Source organism: Haliotis cracherodii, unplaced genomic scaffold, assembly GCF_022045235.1.
Source record: "Haliotis cracherodii isolate W230 unplaced genomic scaffold, xgHalCrac1.p SCAF_2, whole genome shotgun sequence".
Lineage (NCBI taxonomy): Eukaryota > Metazoa > Mollusca > Gastropoda > Lepetellida > Haliotidae > Haliotis > Haliotis cracherodii.
This window is the reverse complement of record NW_027266275.1, coordinates 26421180-26446747: the sequence shown is the minus strand read 5'-3', so window position 1 is coordinate 26446747 and position 25568 is coordinate 26421180. Positions and strand designations below refer to the sequence as shown.

Genomic DNA, 25568 nt, shown 5'->3' with positions numbered 1-25568 from the left:
GTAATGTTATAGACATGTCAAGAAATATGTCAATTGTATTTTCATATTTCTTCCAACACTTTTGATCTGCTTTTGTTCTGTCCCTCAAGTGTGACGATTCTGGTTTAGAAATGATCCCCAGCAACCCATACTGGTCATAAGATGGTCAGACTCAGTGACTTGGTTGATTGCATGTCAACTTTGTACCCTGACGTCATGGATCATTGATCATAAAATCAATCACTGTATTGTCTGGTTCAGACGCCATTATTTACAGGCCGCTGTCATAAGAAGTATATATTTTCTTTTTATTTGTCATTTTAACTATATCTATTCATTGCAAGTCAGTAGTTCTACACATTCATCAAGGTATTGTTATTTGTACTTTAATAACCTGTATCACTGTCCTTATCGTGTTTATAGATTGAGGGTCGCCTGTTGAAAGAAGAAAAGATAAAAATGCATAAAAAAGACTTCATGGCTGGTCCGGAAGCTGATTTTGGGCGAGAAGTGACCCGATCTTCAGTGCTTGTTGCAGTTGATCTTCGCAACTGGATTGTCTTCTTCACTAAGAGAGATATGCCCAGAGCTGTTGACTATATCCAGATGATGAAAAAAGTATGTCCACAAATGGGCATTCAAATTCAAGATCCATTAAAACGGGATTTGAAAGATGATCGCACAGAGACATTTGTAAGAAGTTTGCGGGAAAACGTCAACCCAAGGGTAAGTGTAAGGATTAGCTTATTTTAAAAGACTCACTGTGAACATAATGAAAATGATTTATACGATCTGTGAGTGAAAGCTTGGTTCATCTGAATTATTCTTATATTTCATACTGAAGTAAAAAATACAGGTCAAGAAATTAAACAGACAATGTAGAATTCAGCGTTGAATGCAGTTAACTAAGGATCATTAATGAGGATAAACCATTCTAGTCTAATGGTGTACAAAGAACAAGATAATATAAGAAGTTAAAGGGGCACTGATCTAACGCAATTCCCCGGGACTGGTTGTTGCCTTTGTTATTGTTTTTTCCTAGTGAGTACCCGGATGTATAGCAGAAATCTAGACTAGTTCGCGACCTCTGTAGCGCCATTCGTAAGCGCATTAGTAACTTTATTGGTAGTAATAAGGGCGTATGGTCACATTGATCAACAAAAATGAAATACAGTTTTCGAGATAATAAGGAAATGTAGGTATCTTTGTGGGTAGCATCGGTAATGGTAATGGTAATTTTCGTTTACACTATTTCGACTTGCAACACAAAGTAAATATTTCACCTGAGCCTTTTTTATAGTGTGTTGTTTTTTTACTCTCAAAATGTGTAACATTTTCAAATTTATTAAACGCCTAAATATTCCGTTATTTTACAAAGTGACTGAAAAACATTTCCATCTATATTTTTATGATAACGAATTCCAAACATTTTTATGTTTAATGTCATCACCAAGAGACTGAAGATGTTACGTTGAAAAGTACATTTCCATGTTGTTTGGCTTCTAATCCTACATAATACTCTGTTGTGATGTTTGTAGGCCATATTGATCGTCTTAACCAATCTGGACAGATGTTTTAGTCAAAATGACTGAAATATTTACACATTTTATAAATTGCCTGAGAGAATCACATTTTACAAATTGACGGTAATATATACAACCTTACAAAGGAAAAGACCTGTGAAAACAACGCCTATCGCGCATTGAAGAATTTCCCAACCAAGACGTAGAGAAACAAGGACGAATCGGTTCAATGCTACAGCAAATGAAGGAAGCAAATACCATAATTACAACCTACCAAATTTATGTGTATAAATTTTAGGCAGCTTCCTTGTTCGAGAAATGTATCCGTGAATATCCACACAAAGGAACAATATCCCACTCGTCTGCAACTGTACAAAGAAACTTATTCGATGTCACGTCTCTGTAACAATCAATAATTTAAAAAGATATATATCGTTTCGGGATATTATAACCCGTGTTCGTTTCTCAACTGATCACTTGGATTGTTTCAGGTGTTTCACATAGGTGTCAAGTCTCAAGGGTCGGCTGAGAAAGCCCACGTGACAACTATGTAAACACTCACTTTTGACATATCCACTGTGCTAGATAACAGTGATTAATCAATCAACGTATTTTCTGTTAATCCTTTGATCACTAGGAACGATCCGTTGATTAACAAAAAAAAGTAAACCAACTGATCATTCACCTCTTGCTGGTCTGCCACGTGCATATTACATAACACACATTTCACCTCACTTCCAACCTGGATTTAGATTGGATAATTACCCCAGACACAATAAATGCCAAATGGGAACCTTTGTCAGGTAATATAAGTGGTGCTACCACTAATTGTACCTGTAATAAATTCAAGCATCAAGTGAATGACGACAAATACACAAGTGTAGGGTTATACGAGAAAACGTGGATGACAACAAAGGAGAAGTAATCGTATTATCGACGCAATACGAAATCCGAAAATACTTTCACTGCATGGATACTTTTTTTAGTATTAAACCACGGACTTGTTATATAGGTCCGTGATTAAACTAATAGTGTTATCATTATGGGTATTTCCAAATGACGACATCCGATGAGCTCCGCCTTTCTTTTTGTCTGTTTATTTAGGCTGAAGAAATTAATTAACATGTGCCCTTTGTCGAAATCTTTATAGATCACAGTTAACCAATCGGTGTTTATGCAAAAATGCGTAAAACAAATATTGCCTCCAGCCTCCAAGTTTATTTAACTGTCCTTGCAGACGGTAGCCCAGTCTCTGGTCACGCTCAGTTGCGTTGCGTATCATCCGGGTACTCACAGGGGAAAAAACAATAACAAAGGCAACAACCAGTCCCAGGAATTGCGTTAGATCAGTGCCCCTTTAAGTGAACATATGCTACCAATAAATAAAAAGGGAACTGACATCATGATAGGGAAGATGTAATGACACTATATGTCTAAAATTAAGGCTTAAAAAACTTAAAAGAATGGATTCTCAAGCAATGTTTTTTGAAAATATAATGGGAAGATGTATTCCTTGTTGACTAGAATACTGGAATACTGTATTTGACTACCATTGGACTGCCAGTGTGTTCATCATACATGCATACAATGAGCTTTGAATTATGTTTCTCATTGCAACCACATGCAATTGACAGGCACATGTCCAACAGTCAAGAAATTACACTTTTTTAATGAAACACTTGCCAAGCATTTGGGCAACTTGGGATATTGTCTGTTCATTGAGATACTGTGTCGGAGTGATTTTAGGACTGCTTAGATCAGTTGCTTTAGGGATTTTGAGTTCCCCAATAGACACACACACTGGGGCCTAGATGTTGCATTCAGATGAAAAGCATCAGTATTGTAAATGTACATCTCAGCAATAGCTACATTCAAATAATTAATTCCCTTATTTTTTGTCGGTAGTATATACCACAGGATCAAATCGGGCATAAAATCGGGTGTGTCAGCCTCATTTGACTATTCCTGCAGAGGAATATTCTGGTGGTTGAGTGAGTGAGCTACAATGCTGCCTTCGGGGTCCAAATAATTGATGAGTGTTATAGTTGATCAGCGGTTTAACGAAGGTTGAGTCGTAGGTGGTAGATGACCAACAAAACGTTGCACGTTTCAGAGTTTCAAAAAAGATTAGAATAGAAGTTATTTATGATATTCATAGTGTAAAAAAAGATTTATCGAGTATTAATATGCGCTTTCAAAAACAAACACATTGTATCCCTTCAGGTGAATAAGCAGGTAGCTCTATAACAAACTTGGTCAATAAAAGTATGAAATTTGATATAAAACCTCACCAGACATGATGATTTACCATTTAAAATGTATTTCCCGCTCTCAAAGGCATTGTTTTATATGCAGAGATTAAGATTACTGTGTGTATTTTCTCGTAAACTAAGCCTGAAATAGCAATCAGCTGTGTACACGTTTCCTCCCAATCTACCGGTGAATCAGTTAAAACTTACCCAGTGATACCACTTTAAAGAAATTTGATGCAATGGTCGGAAGAAATTGTATCTGAAATTATTATTTTATGAGGAATAATAAATTCCAATATCGTGTTATTTTAGTTGCAGCTTCCACCATATATACTTAAAATTATAAGAACCACAAGCAGAACACTTTGGTACAGATTGTATGCAGGATATTTTTTTACGTATGGAAGATTTCGACCAGTCACTGTAGGGACATCCCGCGTTACATGTATTTGGATTGTGAAAACGTTATGTTGACATTTAATAGTCAACCTGCCTCAAATATGGCTTTTAGCGAGTCATAATACGGTATTTATGATATGTGTATCCATTCTCTTGCAACTAAAGTTCGTTTCAAGGCATCAAAAGCGGTAATCTGCCCGTGGTTGCTGTTAATAACGGTGATTTGTGCGATCTACCGATCACTTCGCATACGAAATTATTGTAAACATAATTATAATTATTCAATGAAATTTTGAATATAATTTAAAAAACATATTGCAAACATTAGTCCAGAAAAACAATGAACTTTTTTTTATTACCAGATATTATAATAATAGGATTAAATTGGGTACTTCAGTTCGGATTTGTTGACAGGCATTTCCAGTGTTACGTGATCGCGGTGATCAGCTGATAATGTTTTCTGAGATGGGGGGAAAACATCGTGTCATTGGAAAACTTGAGTTTATTGAAAATGTTAGTAAATTTTGGGAGCCATGCTTTACCACTCGCTATAACCAAAGGGCACAATAACGAGGGAACACATATTCCAGTTATCTCCCTGTGTGTCAGCTGAATATTGGAAGAAACCCTGAAGTGATGCATGTCTCAGATGCATGATCCCATGATCATGGGTATGACCCGTGAAGATTCCGTGGTAGAATTGGTCTTCAGCAACCCATACTTGCCGTAAAAGGCGACTAACGGGATCGGGTGGTCAGGCTCGCTGACTTGGTTGATGCATATCATCAATCCCAATTGAATGTTCATGATGTCAATCACTGGATTGTCTGGTCCAGACTGGATTATTTTACAGACCGCTGTCATAAAGCTGGAATATTGCTGAGTTCGGCGTTAAACAACAAACAAACAAACAAAAAAACAAAATGATCATGGGTATGGTTCTGACAAACCTAGAAACATTATTGGGTGAACCGGGAATTGAACCAGCAATCACAGATTTCTGCCCTGCCCAAAGAACACAACTCAGCACACAGAATTCTGCCGCCTTAAGCTACTGGACAACCTGTGCCCCCTCTGGTTGTTGAATCAGGATGTAACTAATCTAATATGGATTGGTATTTGTCTTATGATTATAGATGAACAATCCATTGAAATCTATGCATTTGTTCTGGACAAAACATGTTAAAAAAGATTTTTAGTCTATAGATATGTAGATATATATATATTTTTTTGTACATTTTTCTATTATTTGATTGTAGGTTCAAATGGTTGTTGTGATCTGTCCGACCAGCCGAGATGATAGGTACTCAGCAATTAAGAAGTTTTGCTGTGTTGAATGTCCTGTGCCTTCACAGGTATGCACTGGACATATTCAGTTGATAGTACGCCATACAGAATGGCTTCATCGTGCCTTCGATTATATTGAAAAGGAAAGATTAATCTGCAATTTCATTTTGTTATGCTCATGATGATATCATAAAAATACATCAGGATTCATAGGTCCTTGTTCTCAGGATTGAGTGGAACCCGTGAAGACCCAGGTTAGAATTGGTCTTCAGCTACCAATGCTTGTCGTAAGAGGCGTCTAACAGGATCTGGTAGTCAGACTCGCTGACTTGGTTGATGCATGTCACAAATCCCAATTGCGTGGATCGATGCTCATGATGTCAATCACTGGATTGTCTGGGCTAGTCTTGATTATTTACAGACCGTCATTTAGGTGGAATATTGCTGAGTGCAGCGTTGATTAACCAACAAAACAAACAGGATTGAGAGGTTAATCAATGCATACGATCAGCACTTTCGTTTGAGAACTTGAGGATCATAAGACCATAATTGTCTTAGGCCAGTACTGCAATGTTTTTGAAAATTTATGGGTTTCGTGGGTTTCTGCATGTCCTGACAAAGAAAATGGACTGTGGATTTGAAAAAATTGGTTTGGCACCTCATTTCAAAGAAACGATAAAATCCCTGCCAACCCCTAAATTCCCAGTATTTCTTCTGGTAATACGCAGTAAACACCAGCAAATGGGGAAAGGTGGTCAGGGTCTACACCTGGATTATGTACAGGCCACTGTGGCATTAAAACATTTACACACTCCATGTAATCCTTCATTTGTCTTCCAGGTTATTATCTCCAAAACAATTGGAAATCAAAACAAACTGCGAAGTGTGACTCAGAAGATTGCTCTTCAAATGAACTGCAAGCTTGGTGGAGAGCTGTGGGCCTTAGAGATTCCTCTGGTGAAGATTTTTGTAGAAATGTGTATAATCTGCATGTATATACCGGAAGCTGACTGCCCATGTGAAAGAGTAGAACTTCTGACTTTATGTAATAAAGCTTATGCATTAGTTATAAATACAGTCAAATGCATATAAAAAAGGTTGAAAATTATAAACATTTGAAATAGCTTTGAATTTTATTTTTCTTATGAAGCTGATGAAAGCAATTCTTGTTATTTTGTACATTGATTTGGATCACTAAATACTCTGCATTCATGAAACTGGATTAGACTTCAATATATCTTATTATATTCAGTACATTAAATTTTGCTCGAAGCTCTAGGGGCCTACCATAAATATAATTGAGTTGTCTGTAGTTTGAGACAAGGTGAATGCTCTTGTTAGAACATTGTGCCTATAAGAATTCTGATTGGACCATGGAGATATGTCATCTTAATTGTCTAGTTCTGTGTCCTGGTTAAATAAGATTGAGTGTACATGTATTATTCAAAATGGCTGTTTGTAGATGTTTGCATGTGTGATTATCTGTATTTAGCTATGTGATTTTCAAAATTGATTGTAGTTTTGTGATCTATGCTGTCTATCTTTACTTTAAGCTGTAACATGACGATTGACCTGTTCATCATTCAGGATAAAATATTTTATACCAAAAGGAAAAGCATCCATTCTATTGTTTACCCTTGCAATTTTGGCAGGTGCTGATCCTCACACAAAGATGAAATAATGTTCAAATTTATGATTAACAGAAAGATCTGATGATCGTGGGAATCGATGTGTATCATGACGCATCAAAGGGCAAGCGCTCCATAGCTGGGTTCGTTGCTAGCACCAACCGCACATGCACCCGTTGGTTTAGCCGAGTACACTTCCAGGTGCCACATGAAGAATTAGTCAATGGACTAAAGACAAGTCTTCTGTCGGCTCTTAGAACATACCATGAGGTAGGTCCTGGTCAAAGTTCAGTGGTGGGGTGGAAAAGGTTTTGATGATATATCAAGTTTATGTAAAGATCTGTATGGTCAGTTGGATTGCAGTGGCATTTAAATGTGAAAACCCTGGAAAACTATCTTACTTTGCCACTTTCAGATTAATCACAAGCTGCCTGAGAAAATCCTAGTGTACCGTGACGGAGTTGGGGATGGACAGCTTAAGGTGGTGTCCGAACATGAAGTCAAACAGCTGGCCACTTGTTTCATGCACTTTCCCAACTATGAGCCCAAACTGTCTGTAGTGGTTGTCCAGAAGAGAATCAACACCAGACTCTTCTACCAAGTATGTTTTTAGATTGATATATTAATTAATTTACTACTTGTGATATCATTTATATGGAACACAGAATGCTAGTTGAATCTACTTGAGGACATGATTGCACTAGTGCTATTGTTCAGCTTGCTCAGAACATCTGTTTGGGTGAGAGACTGATCATGTCCAAAAGTAATTAATTAATGGAACCTCTCTGTGAATTGATTGTTTCTTGATCCATCTGTAAGTTTGTATTTTCTTGTAGACTGGAAGTAACAGAGTAGACAACCCACCGCCTGGAAGTGTCATGGACCACACTATCACCCGTAGAGATTGGTATGTAGAACTTTGTCATTGAGGATGCACTGATTGTATCAAATAAAATTTTCAAATATTTTTAGGCACATTCCTATTGTTTTTGCAATATATGAAGTCATATTGTAAAGTAATAAGTACTATGACATGAACATTTTCTATCTAGTATTTGAGTGAGTATTGTTAGAAAGCCATTCACTGTCATTGTGACCAACTCAAATACATAAGGTATCCACAGTCCGCAACTTTAGCCATAAATCCGAAGACTGAGCCAAGTAAAATTCTGTTTGGTCTAGTAAGCTCAGCTAACAATAGTCTACATGATAACAATATGCTCTACTGAAAATGATGCTAAGAGCCAAGTTTGGTTTGTAGTCTGTTTTAGCTATGGTTGTAGCACAGACTGTATCCATGGAATGAATAGAAAGTATTGAAATTCAGAATATTTTCCCGCTTACAGCATCACACTGATTAATGATGTAAATGAGTTTTTGCAGTTTACAATGGGGAAGATCTGTTTGATTTTTAGGTATGACTTCTTTCTGGTGTCCCAACATGTGAGGCAGGGAACTGTGTCCCCTACCCATTACATCGTTGTTCATGATGGCAGTGGCATGAAGGCAGACCACATGCAGAGGCTGGCCTACAAGATGACCCACATGTATTACAACTGGCCAGGCACAGTCAGAGTACCAGCACCTTGCCAGGTAAATGGTGTACTTGTCATTCTACCAGGACTTTGGAAATATGTATATAATTATCTCCTTGAAGACCTGCTAGATTGTTGCTACATTGAATCATGAGAAATGTCAGTGCTTGTATTTGAATTTGTAAGTTGGGATTCTGGGGTCAAGTTCTTCCCCAGTACCCAATCATTTTCCGAGGTCATCTATTGAGGATTGGGTTAGAAAATAGACCTCACTAATTGTGTGACGTTGGGTGCCATGGTGTCGTTCGTTGACCATGTTATCAATGACTGGTTTGATTGTCCAGATTCAATTTCTTACAGGATGAAGTTATACATATAAAAGAGTGGAGACTGGAAAGTGAAATAAGAGGCATTATTTTACTTGAATATATTGATTGTGTGATTATCCCGCAAGTTAGGTTCCTAATAGTACTTTTACCCATACAGTACAGTTATTAATTGTGCATGTGAATATGTATATATCTATCATAATAATTATGACGCTTACTTTTTGTTTTCAGTATGCTCACAAACTTGCATATTTGGTTGGCCAGAGTATTCACAAGGAGCCAAGTGAACTGCTGTCCGACAGGTTGTTCTTCCTGTAAGCAAACATCACACTGTTCATTCAGATGAATCTCTCCATTCCAGACAACACTGCCACATCTCAGGGAATGTAAATAGGCTTGTTCTGTTGTGCTTGCATAATCAAAGGACTCCGTGAAAACTGACAAATATATGAGGAGTGAAGAGCATGTGGTGCTCATATATGTGTACATGAGTTTTAATAACAGTCGGCACTCCTCCAACAGGACTGACAGTGTGATGGTAACGATGTACTTTGTTGTCATGCTCATTCAACTGCCAGGATGAAGATGTCTGAATGTTTGTTTCTGTGATCATTCTGTTTTTAGTTGAACCAATGAGTTCCAGTATGTTTTGTAGGTTGAGCTGTCCCACAACTATTATTTATTTTATATTTTATGTTAATGTCTGTGATTTTAGAAGGATTTTAGAACCAGTTGGATGATGATGTTGATATGATAAGTTAGCAAATGTAGTATTCAGAGTGTTTTGGCAAGAAAATAAACATGCAATCTACATGAGATCTACTTGCAATAATTGAAATATTTCTACATCAATTGTCTTCACTCTTTGATAAAGGAGGTCAATTTCATGTGGAGCCTTTGCCTATTAACAGTTTTCAAAAAGAAGAATGTTTGAGCGTGTGTATATCTAGTCAGCCTGTATGATTGCATTGTTCTAACATGTTTGTGTGTTTCATCATCATATTATTGTTTGTTTCTGCTTTATTAGACAGTTAACACTTTCATTCAGAAGTCTGACCCACATGAAACCATCTTTATGCCTCAAGCATATCTGAGCTGACAGGAAAAGTAACCTAGTGTCTCTTAATTGAGTCGAAAATAAAAAATATAAAATGGAAGACCAATCCTTGCAGATAAGCTGTCTGAATTATTGCTACCATGTTTATTTTGTGCATAGAAATATGAAGTAATAACTACAGATACCTAGAAATAGAACAATGTTGACGAGTAGCAGGATAAGCGTTTGATAACAATGTGACAACCCTAGATAGTTTGTGAAAATCAATGAAGTATGAAATTATACTTATTTCTAAAAAGATGTTCATGCAAGAATACAACTTTAAAAAATGCCAAATTCTTACGACATTATGGGAATAAAAACAACCTAAAATTGGACCTGTGGCATTGTTTAATAAAGTTACAAATTGGATGGGAGACATCTAGGGAAGACTTTCCCAACTTCACCATTTGTGTAAGTAATACAACAATATGTGGAGCATTGCTCACACAATCAGCATGGCGAGAGGGTTGGTAGCACAGAGAGTTGGTCTAAAATGATTGACAGGGTGCTTGTATGTTGTTTACTGAGACTGGTTTCACCAGCGTCAGCATCTATAGAAGGTTTTGTCAAACATTGATACATGTCAATACTTCTAACATAAGAGCATTTAGAACACATGCTTGTAATGTTTCTTTTTTTAAACTTGCATTATAATACATGACATTTAAAGATTAAAACAAAATGCCTGATTTTTCAACAGTTATCAGAGTCAGTAGGGCATGTACTTATGCATCTTTATGTATTGTGATACATATATTATGGCAACCTGTTGAAGGCTATGTTTTGGTGCTTACGTATCATTAGGAATAACATGTAGTTTTCAAGCTGTGTCAGGTGTGTCAGGAAAATCTGTTTTACTATACCAGAACTTTTGGCTGTTCTTATGCTGAACTGGAATATTATGATAATCTTTTAGGAACACTTAAAGAGTTGAACATTTGTGTCAAAGAAAGTTTTCTAGTTGGTGTATTTGGAAGCAAGTGTGATGTGTACATGTTGCTTAGACACTGAATTGTTTTATTTTATTCATGATCAATGTGTCTTACATTGAAACCCATTTTAACTTCACATTTGTTCATCTCTGACAAGCATCTGTGTTTTCTGTTAAATTTTATTTGAAAATAAGAACAGCATTATTTTTATATTTGATAACTTGCCAATAAAACAATATTACAATATTGTTTTAGGTCTGCTGGCAATATTAAGTTAGGTATAAAACCGTATCATAATTAAGTTGGAAATGTGAACATAATTGTTAGATATTACAATCAAGACAAATTCATATTTAAGCTTTAAGATATGAAATAAATGATTTCTTATTGAGCACAATTGGATATTTAGATAATCAAAATGTATATATCCAGTGGGTTAAAATTTGTTTATATTTTCATTAAGGATACTTCTTATTGATGCGTTTTAATACTCAGTAATTACCTGTTTTGACCTCAGAATGTTAATGGCAAGGCACTTCAAACATTTCAAAGATCATTTATTTTCTCATTTATCAAGAATGAAAAGTGATTAGGTACTGTTGAGGAAACTGCCTCAGATGTTATCTTTTTAATTTGAACTTAGTTCAATCAGTAAGTCCATACATTTTATACTCAATTGAATATGTTGTTTCATAATAAAATGTAAAATGTTGCGTGCAATTTATTCTTTGTGTACACACATAAATGACCAGGTGTATGAGAGATTGCAACTAAGTGTCTGTAAAACCGATCTTGATTTTGTTGTGTTCACAATCCCAGTTCACTTGACGGGGTGGATGCGTCTGTTGGATTATCTCGTCTGTCTCAGTCTGTGCAATAAATCTGTTATACTTTATAATTTCTGCTAGCAGTTCATACTGTGTGCGGTTAATACGAGTTAATAATACCTGATGTTGCATCCATCATGTGTCCCACTTCTTTTCAATATCCACGAAGGTGAACAGTGGTTTCAAGTTCCTTTTGTGGTAGATCACCAGCAGAAATATGAAGAAGAACCAACCTTATTGAATATATATCAGTAGATTATTGCAGGCATAAAAAAAATGGATTCATAAATAACGTAGAAATGGTGATCATTCTGGTCAAGACACTTAAGATTGAGGGGGTCGCAACCATAGATCATGGACGTGATTTTTTGATAAAACTAATTCAGTCGTTACAATGAATAATTCTGTTGCACGTGTACACACACCTGTATCGTTAGAATAATGCTCAGCCTATAAAACAAAAGCCTTTCTATGATATATAAATGTAACATTTACTGTGCTGATGTTATTGATCAATAATGTGTTGATGTAACTCAGCCGTCCGTTTGACGAGAGATCGCGTCATTTTAAGGATTGACTATTCTTTTCTGTTCGTTGAGGTATGAATAAAGAAAAGCCGATGGGCAGATTCTATGTACCCGCGGATTCATTGTTTGCACGTCTGTTTTTTTATTCATAACTCGAACCGAAAAATATTTACAGCCAATCCTTAAATGAACTTATAAAGGGCAATGAAAATATGAACCCCCGCATTCATTAAAACTGCTTTCAGTTACCCTGATCTACCTTGATAAGAATGAACATCAAGACTTGTAGGTACAAGCAAAAACGGTGTGGATACTTGGTAAATCCCCATATATGAAAACAAGTACACATGTAAGCAAATTTGGCCATGTGAAATGGGCTACTAAGTAAACCGGCCTGCCATCATCTAAGTATATGTGACAGTTTACAATATCTAAATATTATAATATGGAAAACCTGTATATTATTGACGGTGACTGGAAACATGCCATATACACACAATCCTTTAATGACTAAATCTTATCTGCCATTGGAACTTAAGTACAAATGCGTAGATGTATTGATGGGCCAATATCCATGATGCTTATGCATGTAGTTGGCAGTAGCTTGCATCATGTTTAGATAGGGTCAGTTGAGGTGAAATGAGATTTAACGTCGCGTTCACGATTGTTGGACTGATATTGCGACGTGAATGAACGTGTGAATGAACGTGTGTGTGTGCTTGTACTTGTCCGGACTTATGCCGGTTTTATAGTGCTAGCCCACTGAGATACCATGCAGTTTAACACGAATCTCTACTCAGACACAGAATACTGACTCCGAGCCGACCAGTCCTTGTTTTAGCCCTAATGCCGAGCGCGAGACAGGGTAACAAGTACCAAGTATGACGCGGCCGGGATCGAACCCCAGACCTTCCGCTCTTCGGGCAAACGCTTTACCACTAGACCACGGAGATAGGTATCGTTTGAGGAACACCTCACGCCTGTGAAGAACATGTAGTTTAAACAAGCGATTTGCGCTATCAAAGAATTCATATTATATACACATGAGCATTAATTAAGCACCACCCTCTTTCGGATAAAAAAAACAACAAAAAAAAACACTGGCAAACAGAACTCCTGGCACTAGCTTCACACAATAACTAAGCTGACACTAGCCTAAGCAGCCTACACCATCCAGCCTACACCATAAATCGGTCAGTCACATTATGCAGTGAAAAACGATTAATGTCGGTCTAGGAATCCCCACTGACTGCAATTAGTATCTGGAGCATACACCCTGCTCACAGATGACATTCGCGAGACGCCTTCTCTTGGCGCTGATCAGACGTCTGATTTTCAACATTGAGATCCCCCGTCATTCCTGTTGCCGTGCCTGGATCAGTGCATACAGTGTGCGTGATGTACGTGCAGTAAAATTTGTTTAACATGCTGACAAGTTAGGATTCCATTGTTCGTCATTATGTTTTGGAATATTGAATTTTGAACCAGGGGCCAGTGTGTATTTATTAAACTGTTTATCTATTGGGTATAGTTTTGGGGAAATGTTCTTAGTTGATTAATATTAGTAGTAGTAATTAGTTCCATCACATCATTTGAGTTTTCATATTGATATCAGTTTTGAACTGAGTCATGTTAAACTTAAAGTTGAACCTAAAACACAGATGGACGCTTTCAGCATGTTTAGTGAGGATGATCCAGAACATGCTTCTTAAAACAAACGTAACCTTTTTCATATTCTTTTAAATAAAAAAATCCAGCGTCTTTACACGAGAATTCCACTTTTTTACAACCGTGTACAGAACCACGTGGACAGGCGTATCTTGGATAGTAGTTTTCATGTTATGAGTAAATAAAATGATACTATTTATCTATTGACGCCAAGACCAGTTTTTAGTTTGGAAGCAGTGGGTGACTTGACTTACTTCAGTAATTTGTAACGTAATGATAACTATTTTCGGGAGACAGTATAATGACCGTCATTTCCAGTTAACTAACACCAGTTAATTTACATGAGTACATACTGAATTAAGATGGTAACAAATAATTCATATCTTCAGAATCATCGTATCTTCACCGACGCCATACTAAATTAATTCCTATAATTATCTTGTTTGGTGCAGATTTGATTATTTACCGACCACCGTCATATATCAGGAATACTAGTATTACCGAGTGAGGCCTTATAAATAAGAAACAGACAAATTCCTGTAGTTACATGTTTTGTCATGGATATGAACTCTTGACCACTTGAATATATGCAACCAAAAGAGCAAACAGTTTGGTATTAAAATAGATAATGTCTTATTGTATCTACATTTCTACAAAATTCACACAAATTACTATCCTTAACATGCATCTTGTTAAGGCAAACATTTCACGGGATATTTGAGCTCAGTATCTTAAATCAGAGTTGTTCGTATTTTTCAGTGCATGGTATTCGTCCGAGTATTGTCTTGTTTACTGATCTTCACTAGGTATTGGATCTACAACATGTTTAGGGTCGTACCAATGTTTCCCCGTGGCAGTAGTATTTATGTTTAGTCTTTTTAACTTCAAGAAGTAAATTAACATTTTTAGGTGGAACCATGTCCTAAAAATAAACACTTTCCCCAACAGCCTCATACTGCATTCACATACACACACTCTAATTTCTATTTGTTATATTTACACCATACATCTTCTAGCTATAGTTTCATGTTCGCAAAACTGCCCCCTCTTTTTTTAAAGAGCGGCAGCGTTGAAGCCTCGAATCGCGTCTTCTTCATGTGATGATTTAGCCATTGTAAGTCGCTGGTGATGTGGAACTGTGGAAACAGAGGTTCTGGCTCTGAAGATATCCACCAGTGCTTGAGTCAGAACAATTGTTGGCTCTCATTAAAACAGGCAATCTAACTACTTATACAAGTAGATAGAAAGTAATACCTTGCGGACCAAAGCATTCCTGTGGAGAGTGGAGCACCAACAAAAGCATTCCTGTGGAGCATAGAATTTCAACAAATTCCTGTGGAGCATAGAATTTCAACAAATTCCTGTGGAGCATGGAATTTTTCTAACAAAAGCATTTCTGTGGAGCGTAGAGTAAAGAAACAAACAAAAGCATTCCTGTGGAGCGTAGAGTAAAGAAACAAACAAAAGCATTCCTGTGGAGCATACCACAGAGGCCAGTCAATACCTTTCATACAATAGAAGCAAATTTTGCTAAAGGAGACTAGCAGTAAGGCTGGCTCTGTATATATTCGCTCTGTTCAAACATGTAACTATGTCACCGCACATTAGTATCGATACACTAGGGGTAGCTCTCGCTCACCCACTCTTTACACGCAAGAGTAAATCTATTCGTGTGTGGGTTTTAGCCGCTGAACCTGTTAACCCTTTCAGCGATGTCAATTCATTTATAAACATTTTTCTCTACTTCATTCACGTTTCACTAAGTGTTAAAATATTATGTTATTGTTCATAGCGATATTCATTAACCTTTATCTATTAACATGTCTATCACTCTTTAACTTTTTATCTGTTTCAGTAACGTAATACTAAGGGTTAAATGTTGCTTTTAGACGATCACCAACTAGATAATATCGCTGTTACTTGTTTTCGTCATTATGTTAGAACTTGAGTAGAAAGTATACATTATACCCATCTGCAGATGTGTAATTCGTATGTTTTCTGCTTTATGACATATAACTAATTGATGTAATAGTAATAAAGAAAATAAGTGAACTTACCTTATGACTGTACAACACTGCTTCATTAATCATTCCTCCATATATTCCGTTTGAATTAACCATTCGCTCAGTTCATATTTGGTTTAATCATATTTATTCCATCAATTGTACATGACTGTATTTAGCAAACAAGCCGAGCTGGCTTATGTAAATGCTTCTCCGGATTACATATATCATATATAAACATAAATCAGTCAGGATCAATTAATATATACTTTTAACTAAATCACTAACTTGCCGATCGCTTCCCGATACAGTGTATGACACAAGAAAAAGCTCAGAACATAGCAAATTAGAGTTTAACAATAACACTGTTCATATTTCATCTCTTGAGCTCTACAAATGCAATAAATTTACTTAAAATTGTCAACGTTTTCAAGTTTCATTAAATAGCACCATCTGAAATCTTATATACGAACGAGTGTATGTCAGTCACATTTTTCAACAACTTCAAGTTTTTACTCGTGTAAGTTTCGTAATATCTTCGAGTTTTACTGTACATGAAAACAGTTCACGAAGCGAATCGTTTGCGAGTAAATCACACTTCAGGATCCTATTGAATTTTCTCACATCCACTTTTTTGTTCTTTGTTTTATCCTCAAGTTTTTCCTGTACAAGTTTCGTAATATCCTCGTGTTTTACTGTACACGAAAACAGTTCACTAAGTGAATCCTTGGTACGTAAAACACATAACAGTGTTCTATTGAATTTTCTCACAACCACTTTCTTGTTCTTTGTTTTTGAATAACGTTTATATTTTCTGCAGAAGGTATGTTTTCTTCTTGCCACTCTTCTCGCCTTATTTCGAAGTTTTTCTTTTCTTTTATAATAATCTACAATTAACGTCTGAGCTTCCAAACAACGAATTTGTTTTTCCACTAAAAGCACTGATCGATTGTTTGGTTCAGCGGTTTCACTTTGTATTCCAAGTGACCTTAAACAAACCTCTTTAGACGTCATTTTGAAAAAAATCTAATTTCTGTTTTTCGAAGTACCCCTTGCTGCACTAAATGTATAGCTTAACTATTCCTCCGCTCTTTTATAACGACTACGCTTTATACTTCTGTATCATACTTTTTTTTTGTCCTGTGTGGGAAAAGTAAATTTTATTCATTTTCAAGCTGCAAACATATGTTTTAACACGTGTGGGAAAAGCAAATAACAATTAGTAAACAGAGTCCATTCTTTATGTGTTAGTATTTACTAACGGCGTCGGTAGACTGCTATTATTTATCTTATCCATCGAAATCTGACAACTGATACAATGTCAAGATATCCCCAAGCAGAATACGTTCAAATACGATTAATTTGTCACGCACTTTGAATAGCACCGGTGTTCGTTGTGTTAGAAAACCACACAAATGTTTTACAGATTCATATATATATATATCGTATGCGATTTTTTTTTTAGTATTCAGCTGTCTTGTCATGCCGTTCGAAATCTCTTTTAAATCTGATTGGACATATAACATCGAATTTTATAACGGAAATTTAAATTCATAGAAATAGTTTTCACGTTCATAACGTTTTGTTAACTAATGATATTTGTTCAATACATTTTACTTTAAACCGGCAGACTGAAGTGTTAACTGTAAATCAGTCAAATGGTCAAGTGCAGCTGTCAGTAGGTGAAATTCGGGATATAATTTCATCTTTAAATCTATTGGAGCATTTTTTCCAAGAACGAGTGTTTCAAAACAAATTCTGAAAAGGTAAGTTTTTATTTTATTATTTATTTTTAACTATATGCATTGCAATCAGTATTAATAGCACATTGTGTAACGAACGTAAATCTATCACCCATTCACAACTTTATTACATGTTTACGGTATGCAATGAATTTATAAGATTTAAAATGTTTATATATGTTGGTCAGGACAGAATAGGCGGTTGGGGTGAGGAAAAGACCAACTGATAATACATGTTTTACAGCAGTCGCAAGGAAATATTGTCTATACCCTATATTCACTGAAACATTTACATCTCGAACACTCTACACAATGTTTTCATAGTCGTACACATTCATATACACAATGGATGACCTTTCAACTACAATATTACATTCAGACGTCACATTCTATAAATCTAGCAGCGTGCGAACTTTTTTTTCACTCTGCCTGTGAAAAATGTTCGTTTCGTTTGTCCTGAGAAATTTCACTCGCGCAGATTATAATTTTGGCATTAGACAACTTCATCATTCTAAAAAAAATTTTAAATTTAATTTCATCGCGAAATTTGCTTTTAATACTAAAAAAATCCACAGATAGAATACAATATCAGCAGTTTCTGTCAAATTTATTTTTGCTCGGATTTTACAGAGGCACTTTAATTCCACGGTGAAGTGTTTATTCATCTTCAAAAGAGCGATTTGAAAAACCTTCAAAGTTGTCTGGAATTGTCGTTGCGCTTATCAACGTGAGTATCTCTTATTTTCGTTGGTTATTCTTTGTAGCTAGAAAGAAGGTTATTCGTTGTAACTAGAAACAAAGCTTTAATTTCATTCCATTATCGGCTTTCCTTTAATGTCGCTCATGTGAGCGGCATTCATCTCCACTACGTGTCATTTTGCACGTATAACAATGATCTGTCAATTTCGGGTGGGTTGTGGCATGGTGGTATTGTTTTATCCTATCAACATGATCACATTTTGCACATGTGTTAATGTATCGCCAATGTTTGGCTGTTATTGAATATCCAATCAGAGTGCGATAATAATTGTATATAAAAACCGTTGAAATCGCTAATTTATACTATTGTGAAAAAAAAAATAATAAAAAAATGTTGATAATAGTTTTGCTCTACGTTGTCAGTATTCCATATGGAGATGCTTTACCATGCTCATGGAGCGGAGGGTCAACATTATCATGTTACTCTACCGAACAACATAAGACAATTTCTCTTTTGACCGGACAAATCTATCAACGCATTTCTGTCATTAGAATTCACGGTTCACCATCACTACTGCTACTCAACGGTGATTTGTTCCCACAACTGCAGGTATTCTATTCTATTTCTGTCCTGTCCTGTCCTGCCCTGCCCTGCCCTGCCCTGCCCTGCCCTGCCCAGCCCTGCCCTGCCCTGCCCTGCCCTGCCCTGCCCTGTTTTGTTCTGTTCTGTTCACAGACTATTCTATTCTATTCACAGGCTATTATAGGAGACATCGACTGCAGCCGTGTTGTTGGCGTTCAGGTGCTGGTGAATGGCAAGTGGTGTAGTGGTAAGTATTTCAGATATTTAGTCTGATTGACTGATATTTTCGTAATTAGATATTGCACAAACTTTTATTTTCTGTTGAACCTTTTATTTTGAAATCTTGTATTGCACAAACTTTTTATTATTATTATTATTATTATTATTATTATTATTATTATTAGGTTTCAGAGCTATCTACAACTGCTATTTCTTTAACTCTCTCTACTACCACTACTACTTCCACCACCACCACTACTACTACTACTACTACTACTACTACTACTACTACTACTACTACCACTACTACTCTCCCTCCTACTTCCTCCACTGTTACAATTAATAGCCTCTCAGTGTTTCCTGCTACGGCCAATACTTCCACTTCTACTGCAGCTACTACTACTACTACTACTACTACCACTACTACTACTGCAGCTACGTCTACTACAGCTACTGCTCCAACTACCACAACTACTAATCCTGTTGTTACTAACCCTGTTGCCACTAACCCTGTTGCTACTACTACTGCAGCTACGTCTACTACAGCTACTACTCCATCTACTGCTCCAACTACCACAACTACTAATCCTGTTGCTACTAACCCTGTTGCCACTAACCCTGTTGCTACTACTACTGCAGCTACGTCTACTACAGCTACTACTCCATCTACTGCTCCAACTACCACAACTACTAATCCTGTTGTTACTAACCCTGTTGCCACTAACCCTGTTGCTACTACTACTGCAGCTACGTCTACTACAGCTACTACTCCATCTACTGCTCCAACTACCACAACTACTAATCCTGTTGTTACTAACCCTGTTGCCACTAACCCTGTTGCTACTACTACTGCAGCTACGTCTACTACAGCTACTACTCCATCTACTGCTCCAACTACCACAACTACTAACCCTGTTGCTACTAACCCTGTTGCCACTAACCCTGTTGCTACTACTACTGCAGCTACGTCTACTACAGCTACTACTCCATCTACTGCTCCAACTACCACAACTACTAATCCTGTTGCTACTAACCCTGTTGCCACTAACCCTGTTGCTACTACTACTGCAGCTACGTCTACTACAGCTACTACTCCATCTACTGCTCCAACTACCACAACTACTAATCCTGTTGCTATTAACCCTGTTGCTACTAACCCTGTTGCTATTACTACCTCCACGACTTCTGCCGTTTCTTCTGTTAAATCATCTACTCTGATTATTACTGGTTCTGTTGCTAATATCTCTACACAAACTTCCACCGCTGCTATCCGAAGCACCCGGTTATCTGATTCTACTATCGTAGGTATAACTATATTATTATTATTATCATATTCTTTCTATTAATGGTTTTTTATTTGGTTTATCGAAAAAGGAAAGGTAATCTTACAAGGTATATAACACCTTCTTCAGATATAGAAGATGAGATAGAGTTGTTTACATTTCCATCTATAGTTAATAAATGTTAAAATTTTATTCTTCCACTTCCCATTTTCTTTTTTACCTATTCTTCACTCCATTTACTCAACAGCAATACCCTACCACCCCTCCCATCCCTACAAACCCGCTAACAATGATGATGACTACAACAGTGATGGTGATACCGCTCATGATGAGGGGTGTCGTGTTTGTGGTAAGTATTATTATAATTTGGTCCTGTGTCTGTGGTTAATTTGAAGTTATAAATGTAATACTTGGAGTTGGAGTTAATATTAATTTAACACTTTTATATAGTGATGACATCGAAGGTGACGACGCTCTACTAAATATTCGGAGTTAATATTAAATTATTACTTTTTCAGAGATGAAGTCGGAGGTGACGACACTCCTCATCATGGCTGTCCTGGCAGCGTTGGGCATTCCATCGGGTCTCGCTTTGCGGTGGTATCACCGCAGGAGACGAAATGCCCGCCGCAGCCATCGCCGCCGTCACGAGGAGGAAAACATGGACGACCCCCCCACCCCCCCACCCCCCCACACCTACTGCGACAAAGACCCTTAGAGGAAGTTACTGTGTAAAAATCGCATTAATCCTCGCGTAACACTGTATAAAACTAAAAGATTACGTAATAAAAATATGTGTTTTTATGTCTTGTTTTATCTAGTAACGTTGTAGTCTTGCAGTGAAACCTGAGACAAGCACACATCAGCTTTCGCGAGCGTTTTCTGATAAACCCGCCAGAGTTGATTGTGGTGTATTAACCTCGAAACCAGTTGGAAACAAGTCATTAGCCTTCGCGGTTGTCTCTGGTAAACCCCGACAGAGCTGTGTGTGTGTGTGTGTGTGTGTGTGTGTGTGTGTTTGATCTCATAGGTAATTAACATTCACACAATAATTCAGCTTAAAAACATTACTTGATCGAAAATTCATAACCCTTGTAAATAAATTTTCACTATATATTACTCGCAACTAATAATTTCTTCTTATATATCATCATGTAGTAAACTTAGCTGGAAAAACAACGGTCAAACCGTTCGGCTATAACAGATACCTGTAGACGAACGGCTTACCGGTGTAAGGGAGGTAATACACTATTGACAGTGAGGAAACAATGAACGCTGGTTGGTATGAATACATACACCGAAAGACGGGTGAAGCGAGCAGCCTGCTCGCGTGATCCAAGGGAGGTAACTCGTATCACACTAGTGGCTCATATCACATTGTTAGACCAGCGAGAGAGAACGAATAACTACGAATTGAAACATAAAACATACACTCATTCTGATTTAAAATATGCTTTATTTTAGAAAACACAGTGAGATGCATGCGTATGTGACAATAATATCCGCGATGCAATCTACGCTGAAGCAGTCTTTTCCTTTCTCGTCTCACCGAGCATTGTACCCCTCGATGTCTGAAAAGGAAGGGTGAATTATTATTATTATTATTAATAATAATACTAATAATAACCCAAAGCACTTAAAGCAGATGTAATAATATCATAGCAGAGTGTGCAGTACCAAAACTGATTCCCAAATGGTTGTACACTACTGCTCGCAAGTTAGTCACTGTTGTAAAATACACTACTTTACGAAAGTTTATGTCCGTGAAAATGCAAATACAGTGCTAAAGTCATTATAAACTACTGCACATGCTTTGTTCCGAATGAGAAAGTGTAGTAACCGCGAAATATAAGCAATGGCTGTACACTACTGCTCGCAAGTTAGTCACCATTATGAAATACACTACTGAACAAAAGTTTATGACCATGAAAATGCAAATACAGTGCTGAAGTCATTATAAACTACTGCACATGCTTTGTTTTGAATGTTAAACTGTTGTAACCAAAACATTTAAGCACACCATGTACACTATATTGTATTATATCAAACTAACTTACCATCAGTATAAGTCCGCTTCAGTTGGTTAGTTACCGGATTGGTTCTTCCTGTTGTCAGCGTTTTACCAGCAGGCATCGTTCCAATAGGCATATTTCCGGTAGGCGCCTTTGTTTCGGAAAACATCGTTCGAGCAGCCATCGAACCGCCTGCAGCAACAGCAGCAGCAGGATAAGAGGATGACTGGGACTTCGCATGCCATCTCATAGTCCTCCAAAGCAGATAGAATTTGTTCGCGATCTTCAATCAGTTTTCTAAATACACTGCTTTTCAAGGAAATGGTTTTCCTTTCCTTTTTGCTGTTGTAGTTTGAAAGATGCACCCAAGCATCACCGCGGAACAAGTTGATGGACAACCAATGGCCAGCAGCCCACTCAAACGTAGTGTGGTTGTGATTGTCAGACATTTTTGAGAAAAGTGTCTTCTCCCGAAATGAACCACTAACACGTTATATTTATACTCACACTGCAAGTAAGGTGATTCAGCATGTTGTCACTTTCTCACGGGAAAAACTACTTCATTATGTTGCCTTGTTCTTTTCAAATGGTATCAACTGTTACACCCCGCATACAAATGGAGTATACATTTACTTCTGACTCACTTTACTTTGCTTGTGAGTGATGGTATACAATTTTTAATTAGTACGTTTCCTAGATACTCCCCTGTTTGACCAGACAGCAGCCCTATAGACTTAAAAAGAACGAATCCACAAAGCCACCACTTGTTACTCTCTCATTTTTATTCAATATCGAGTTTTTAGTAACACACTCTCTATACGGCTCTTTCATTAAGTGTATCCATTTTATGTAGTCTTTCATAAAGGAACACCTGTGCTTTTAAAGTGTCACGTTTTCAGTACCATCCCATGGTAAACATTTTCTCAACAACAAAAAAATTGTATAGCTTGTGTACTCGGTCAAGGTGATTCAGCAGTTCTTAGTACTACCCTATTATACACCCGCTTGATACACCTGTCTTGAAGCAATCTGAAACTGTTTTGAATAGCAGCCAAACCACCCATGTTCATTGTGTGCAGCTGTTTTCACTTAAGTTTGAACTTATATTTCTATAGAGCTCCAAAATGTATAGTTTTGGAATAAGAAGTCCGTCGACTTTATATTTTTCACCATTTCCGTCTGAGAACAAGGCAACATCAACCAAAAGTGTACAGGAAACGTTAACCATTAACGTGCATCCTTAGGATAGGAATCTCCAGCAAAAGAGCAAGTACTCCACTTTTACTGCATACTTACACTTATACATTTGTTAGATTATTTAAAACTTATACACTTGACGTATTATTTAAAACTTAATATCACGACATAATACTTAAAACTGTTAGTAACCATTTTAGTCTAATGCTGAGTTGATGTTCGTTTTGTTTGTTTTCATATAACTACCAACACATACACAATTAGTTGGTGAATACCTATTATGTCTATGTACACCACGAGTAGAGACTCCTACTCTGAAAATTGTCACACTTGTTTTGGTTATAAAAGAAATTTAACAAGGCATCAACAAATATGTGGGAAAGTTGGGGGGCAATTTTCATGTCAGTATTGTCGAAAATATTTTTCCAGAAAAGATAGTTTAAAACGTCATGTGAAAAGCTGTCAAAAAGTAGTCAATCCTTTGGTTTGCCAATGTTCACTGTGCTTTCAACACTTTACCCATGAACTTGCTTTTCAATCACACTTACCACATTGCCTAAAAATGACTTCACAATATGATTTTTCTTGTCAGATTTGTCATGGAGTTTTCCCAAATTCAAAAGCATTGCAGTTGCCTGAGACTGGAACAGGACATGATAAGGGGAGCTGCAGCAAAAGCAAGCTAAGTAGGAAAAATATGGCTACAGAATCCATACCTCCTTCCACCTCATCGCCACCTCCCATTCCTTCCCCCTACCCCCCACCACCGCCCATCCCATCCCCTGATGTTTCTCCTTCTTATCCCAATCCTTACTTCATAAACGAGATTTCACAAAATGATGTATCCTGTCAGTCTTGTCTGACAATGTTTCCAACTTCAAAAGCATTGCGACTGCATAAGAATAGAACAGGACATGATATGTGGGATGGTAGCAAAGGCAAGATAGTAGGAAAAAACGGCTACAGTATCTGTACAACCATCCAACCCTTCTATGCCTCCCATTCCCTCCCCACCGGGTACTCCTTCCAATCCTGAACCTGTTGGTGACACTTCTGATCATACTCGCCCATGTACCAGCGAATCTTTAGGAGGAGATGTGAGAGAGTATGAGTTTAAAGGGCAGGGTGCTACAGATGCTTTACCGTTTATGGCGAATCAACAATCTGTCATTATTGATGTGATCAAGGCAGAACTCAGAGAGAAACAGTCAGTGAAATGGGGATTGTGCCTTCACATCAGAATGGTTAAACCTACTGAACATGAAACAGCTAATATTCATGAGACCTACTTTCGAAGCACAATGGTCATAGCTACACAAGGAACCAATTTGACTGATCAATACCTTGAAGCCATGCACAAGATATTGCGTTCACTAGATAATTATCAGGGTGAGCATTCTAATTTAAACGTGGTAGACATTGCAATGATGAAAGTGATCATCGTTAAATTTAAGCCTTTTAAAGGCGGTACATACATCCCTCTTCCCAAAGAAACTGCATACAAAACTAAAAGCGTTGTGAATGTAGAAAACAATGATGAGATGTGATTTGTCTATAGCATTTTAGCCAAACTGTTTCCCACTCTGCATCATCCAACACGGGTGAAGCATTATCAACCTTTTGTGAACAGATTGAATTTGGATGGGTTTACTTTTCCGATGACACTCAAACAAATCCCACGGTTTGAACAAGTCAATCAATTTAGTATCAATGTGTATGGCTTCGAAGATAAAACTCTCTATCCACTTTACATAAGCAACGTATCCAACATAGAACCAGACAGTCAAATTGATATGTTGATGCTTTCACAAGAGAACGAGCCCGAAGATTTCGAAGGATTCTTAG

At 37.0% G+C, this 25568-nt stretch overlaps 2 protein-coding genes across 3 annotated transcripts in view; both read left to right on the top strand.

Annotated features, from left to right (window-relative positions):
• LOC139467899 (piwi-like protein 1) overlaps positions 1-11634 on the top strand; it is a 29534-nt gene extending 17900 nt beyond the window's left edge. For both annotated transcript variants that reach the window (XM_071249442.1, XM_071249443.1), the window contains exons 14-21: positions 403-705; positions 5413-5508; positions 6281-6397; positions 7144-7338; positions 7484-7669; positions 7905-7975; positions 8484-8661; positions 9164-11634. In XM_071249442.1, coding sequence (XP_071105543.1) covers positions 403-705; positions 5413-5508; positions 6281-6397; positions 7144-7338; positions 7484-7669; positions 7905-7975; positions 8484-8661; positions 9164-9250 — 1233 coding nt within the window. In that variant the 3' untranslated portion in view covers positions 9251-11634. The remainder of the gene's footprint in view (positions 1-402; positions 706-5412; positions 5509-6280; positions 6398-7143; positions 7339-7483; positions 7670-7904; positions 7976-8483; positions 8662-9163) is intronic.
• A 7186-nt stretch (positions 11635-18820) lies between these two features.
• LOC139467537 (uncharacterized) lies at positions 18821-21232 on the top strand. The gene is made up of 4 exons (XM_071249070.1): positions 18821-19039; positions 19187-19259; positions 20762-20863; positions 21033-21232. Exons 1-4 carry the CDS (start codon positions 18821-18823, stop codon positions 21230-21232), a joined length of 594 nt encoding a protein of 197 aa, XP_071105171.1.
• Positions 21233-25568: the final 4336 nt, after the last annotated feature.

What these genes read in the sequence shown, in the direction of transcription:
- LOC139467537 (XM_071249070.1), top strand. Translation starts at nt 18,821, where the DNA reads ATGTTGATAATAGTTTTGCTCTACGTTGTCAGTATTCCATATGGAGAT. An exon ending in ATTTGTTCCCACAACTGCAG is followed by an intron (nt 19,040 to 19,186) that starts GTATTCTATTCT and finishes TTCTATTCACAG; the next exon opens with GCTATTATAGGAGACATCGA. An exon ending in GAATGGCAAGTGGTGTAGTG is followed by an intron (nt 19,260 to 20,761) that starts GTAAGTATTTCA and finishes TTTACTCAACAG; the next exon opens with CAATACCCTACCACCCCTCC.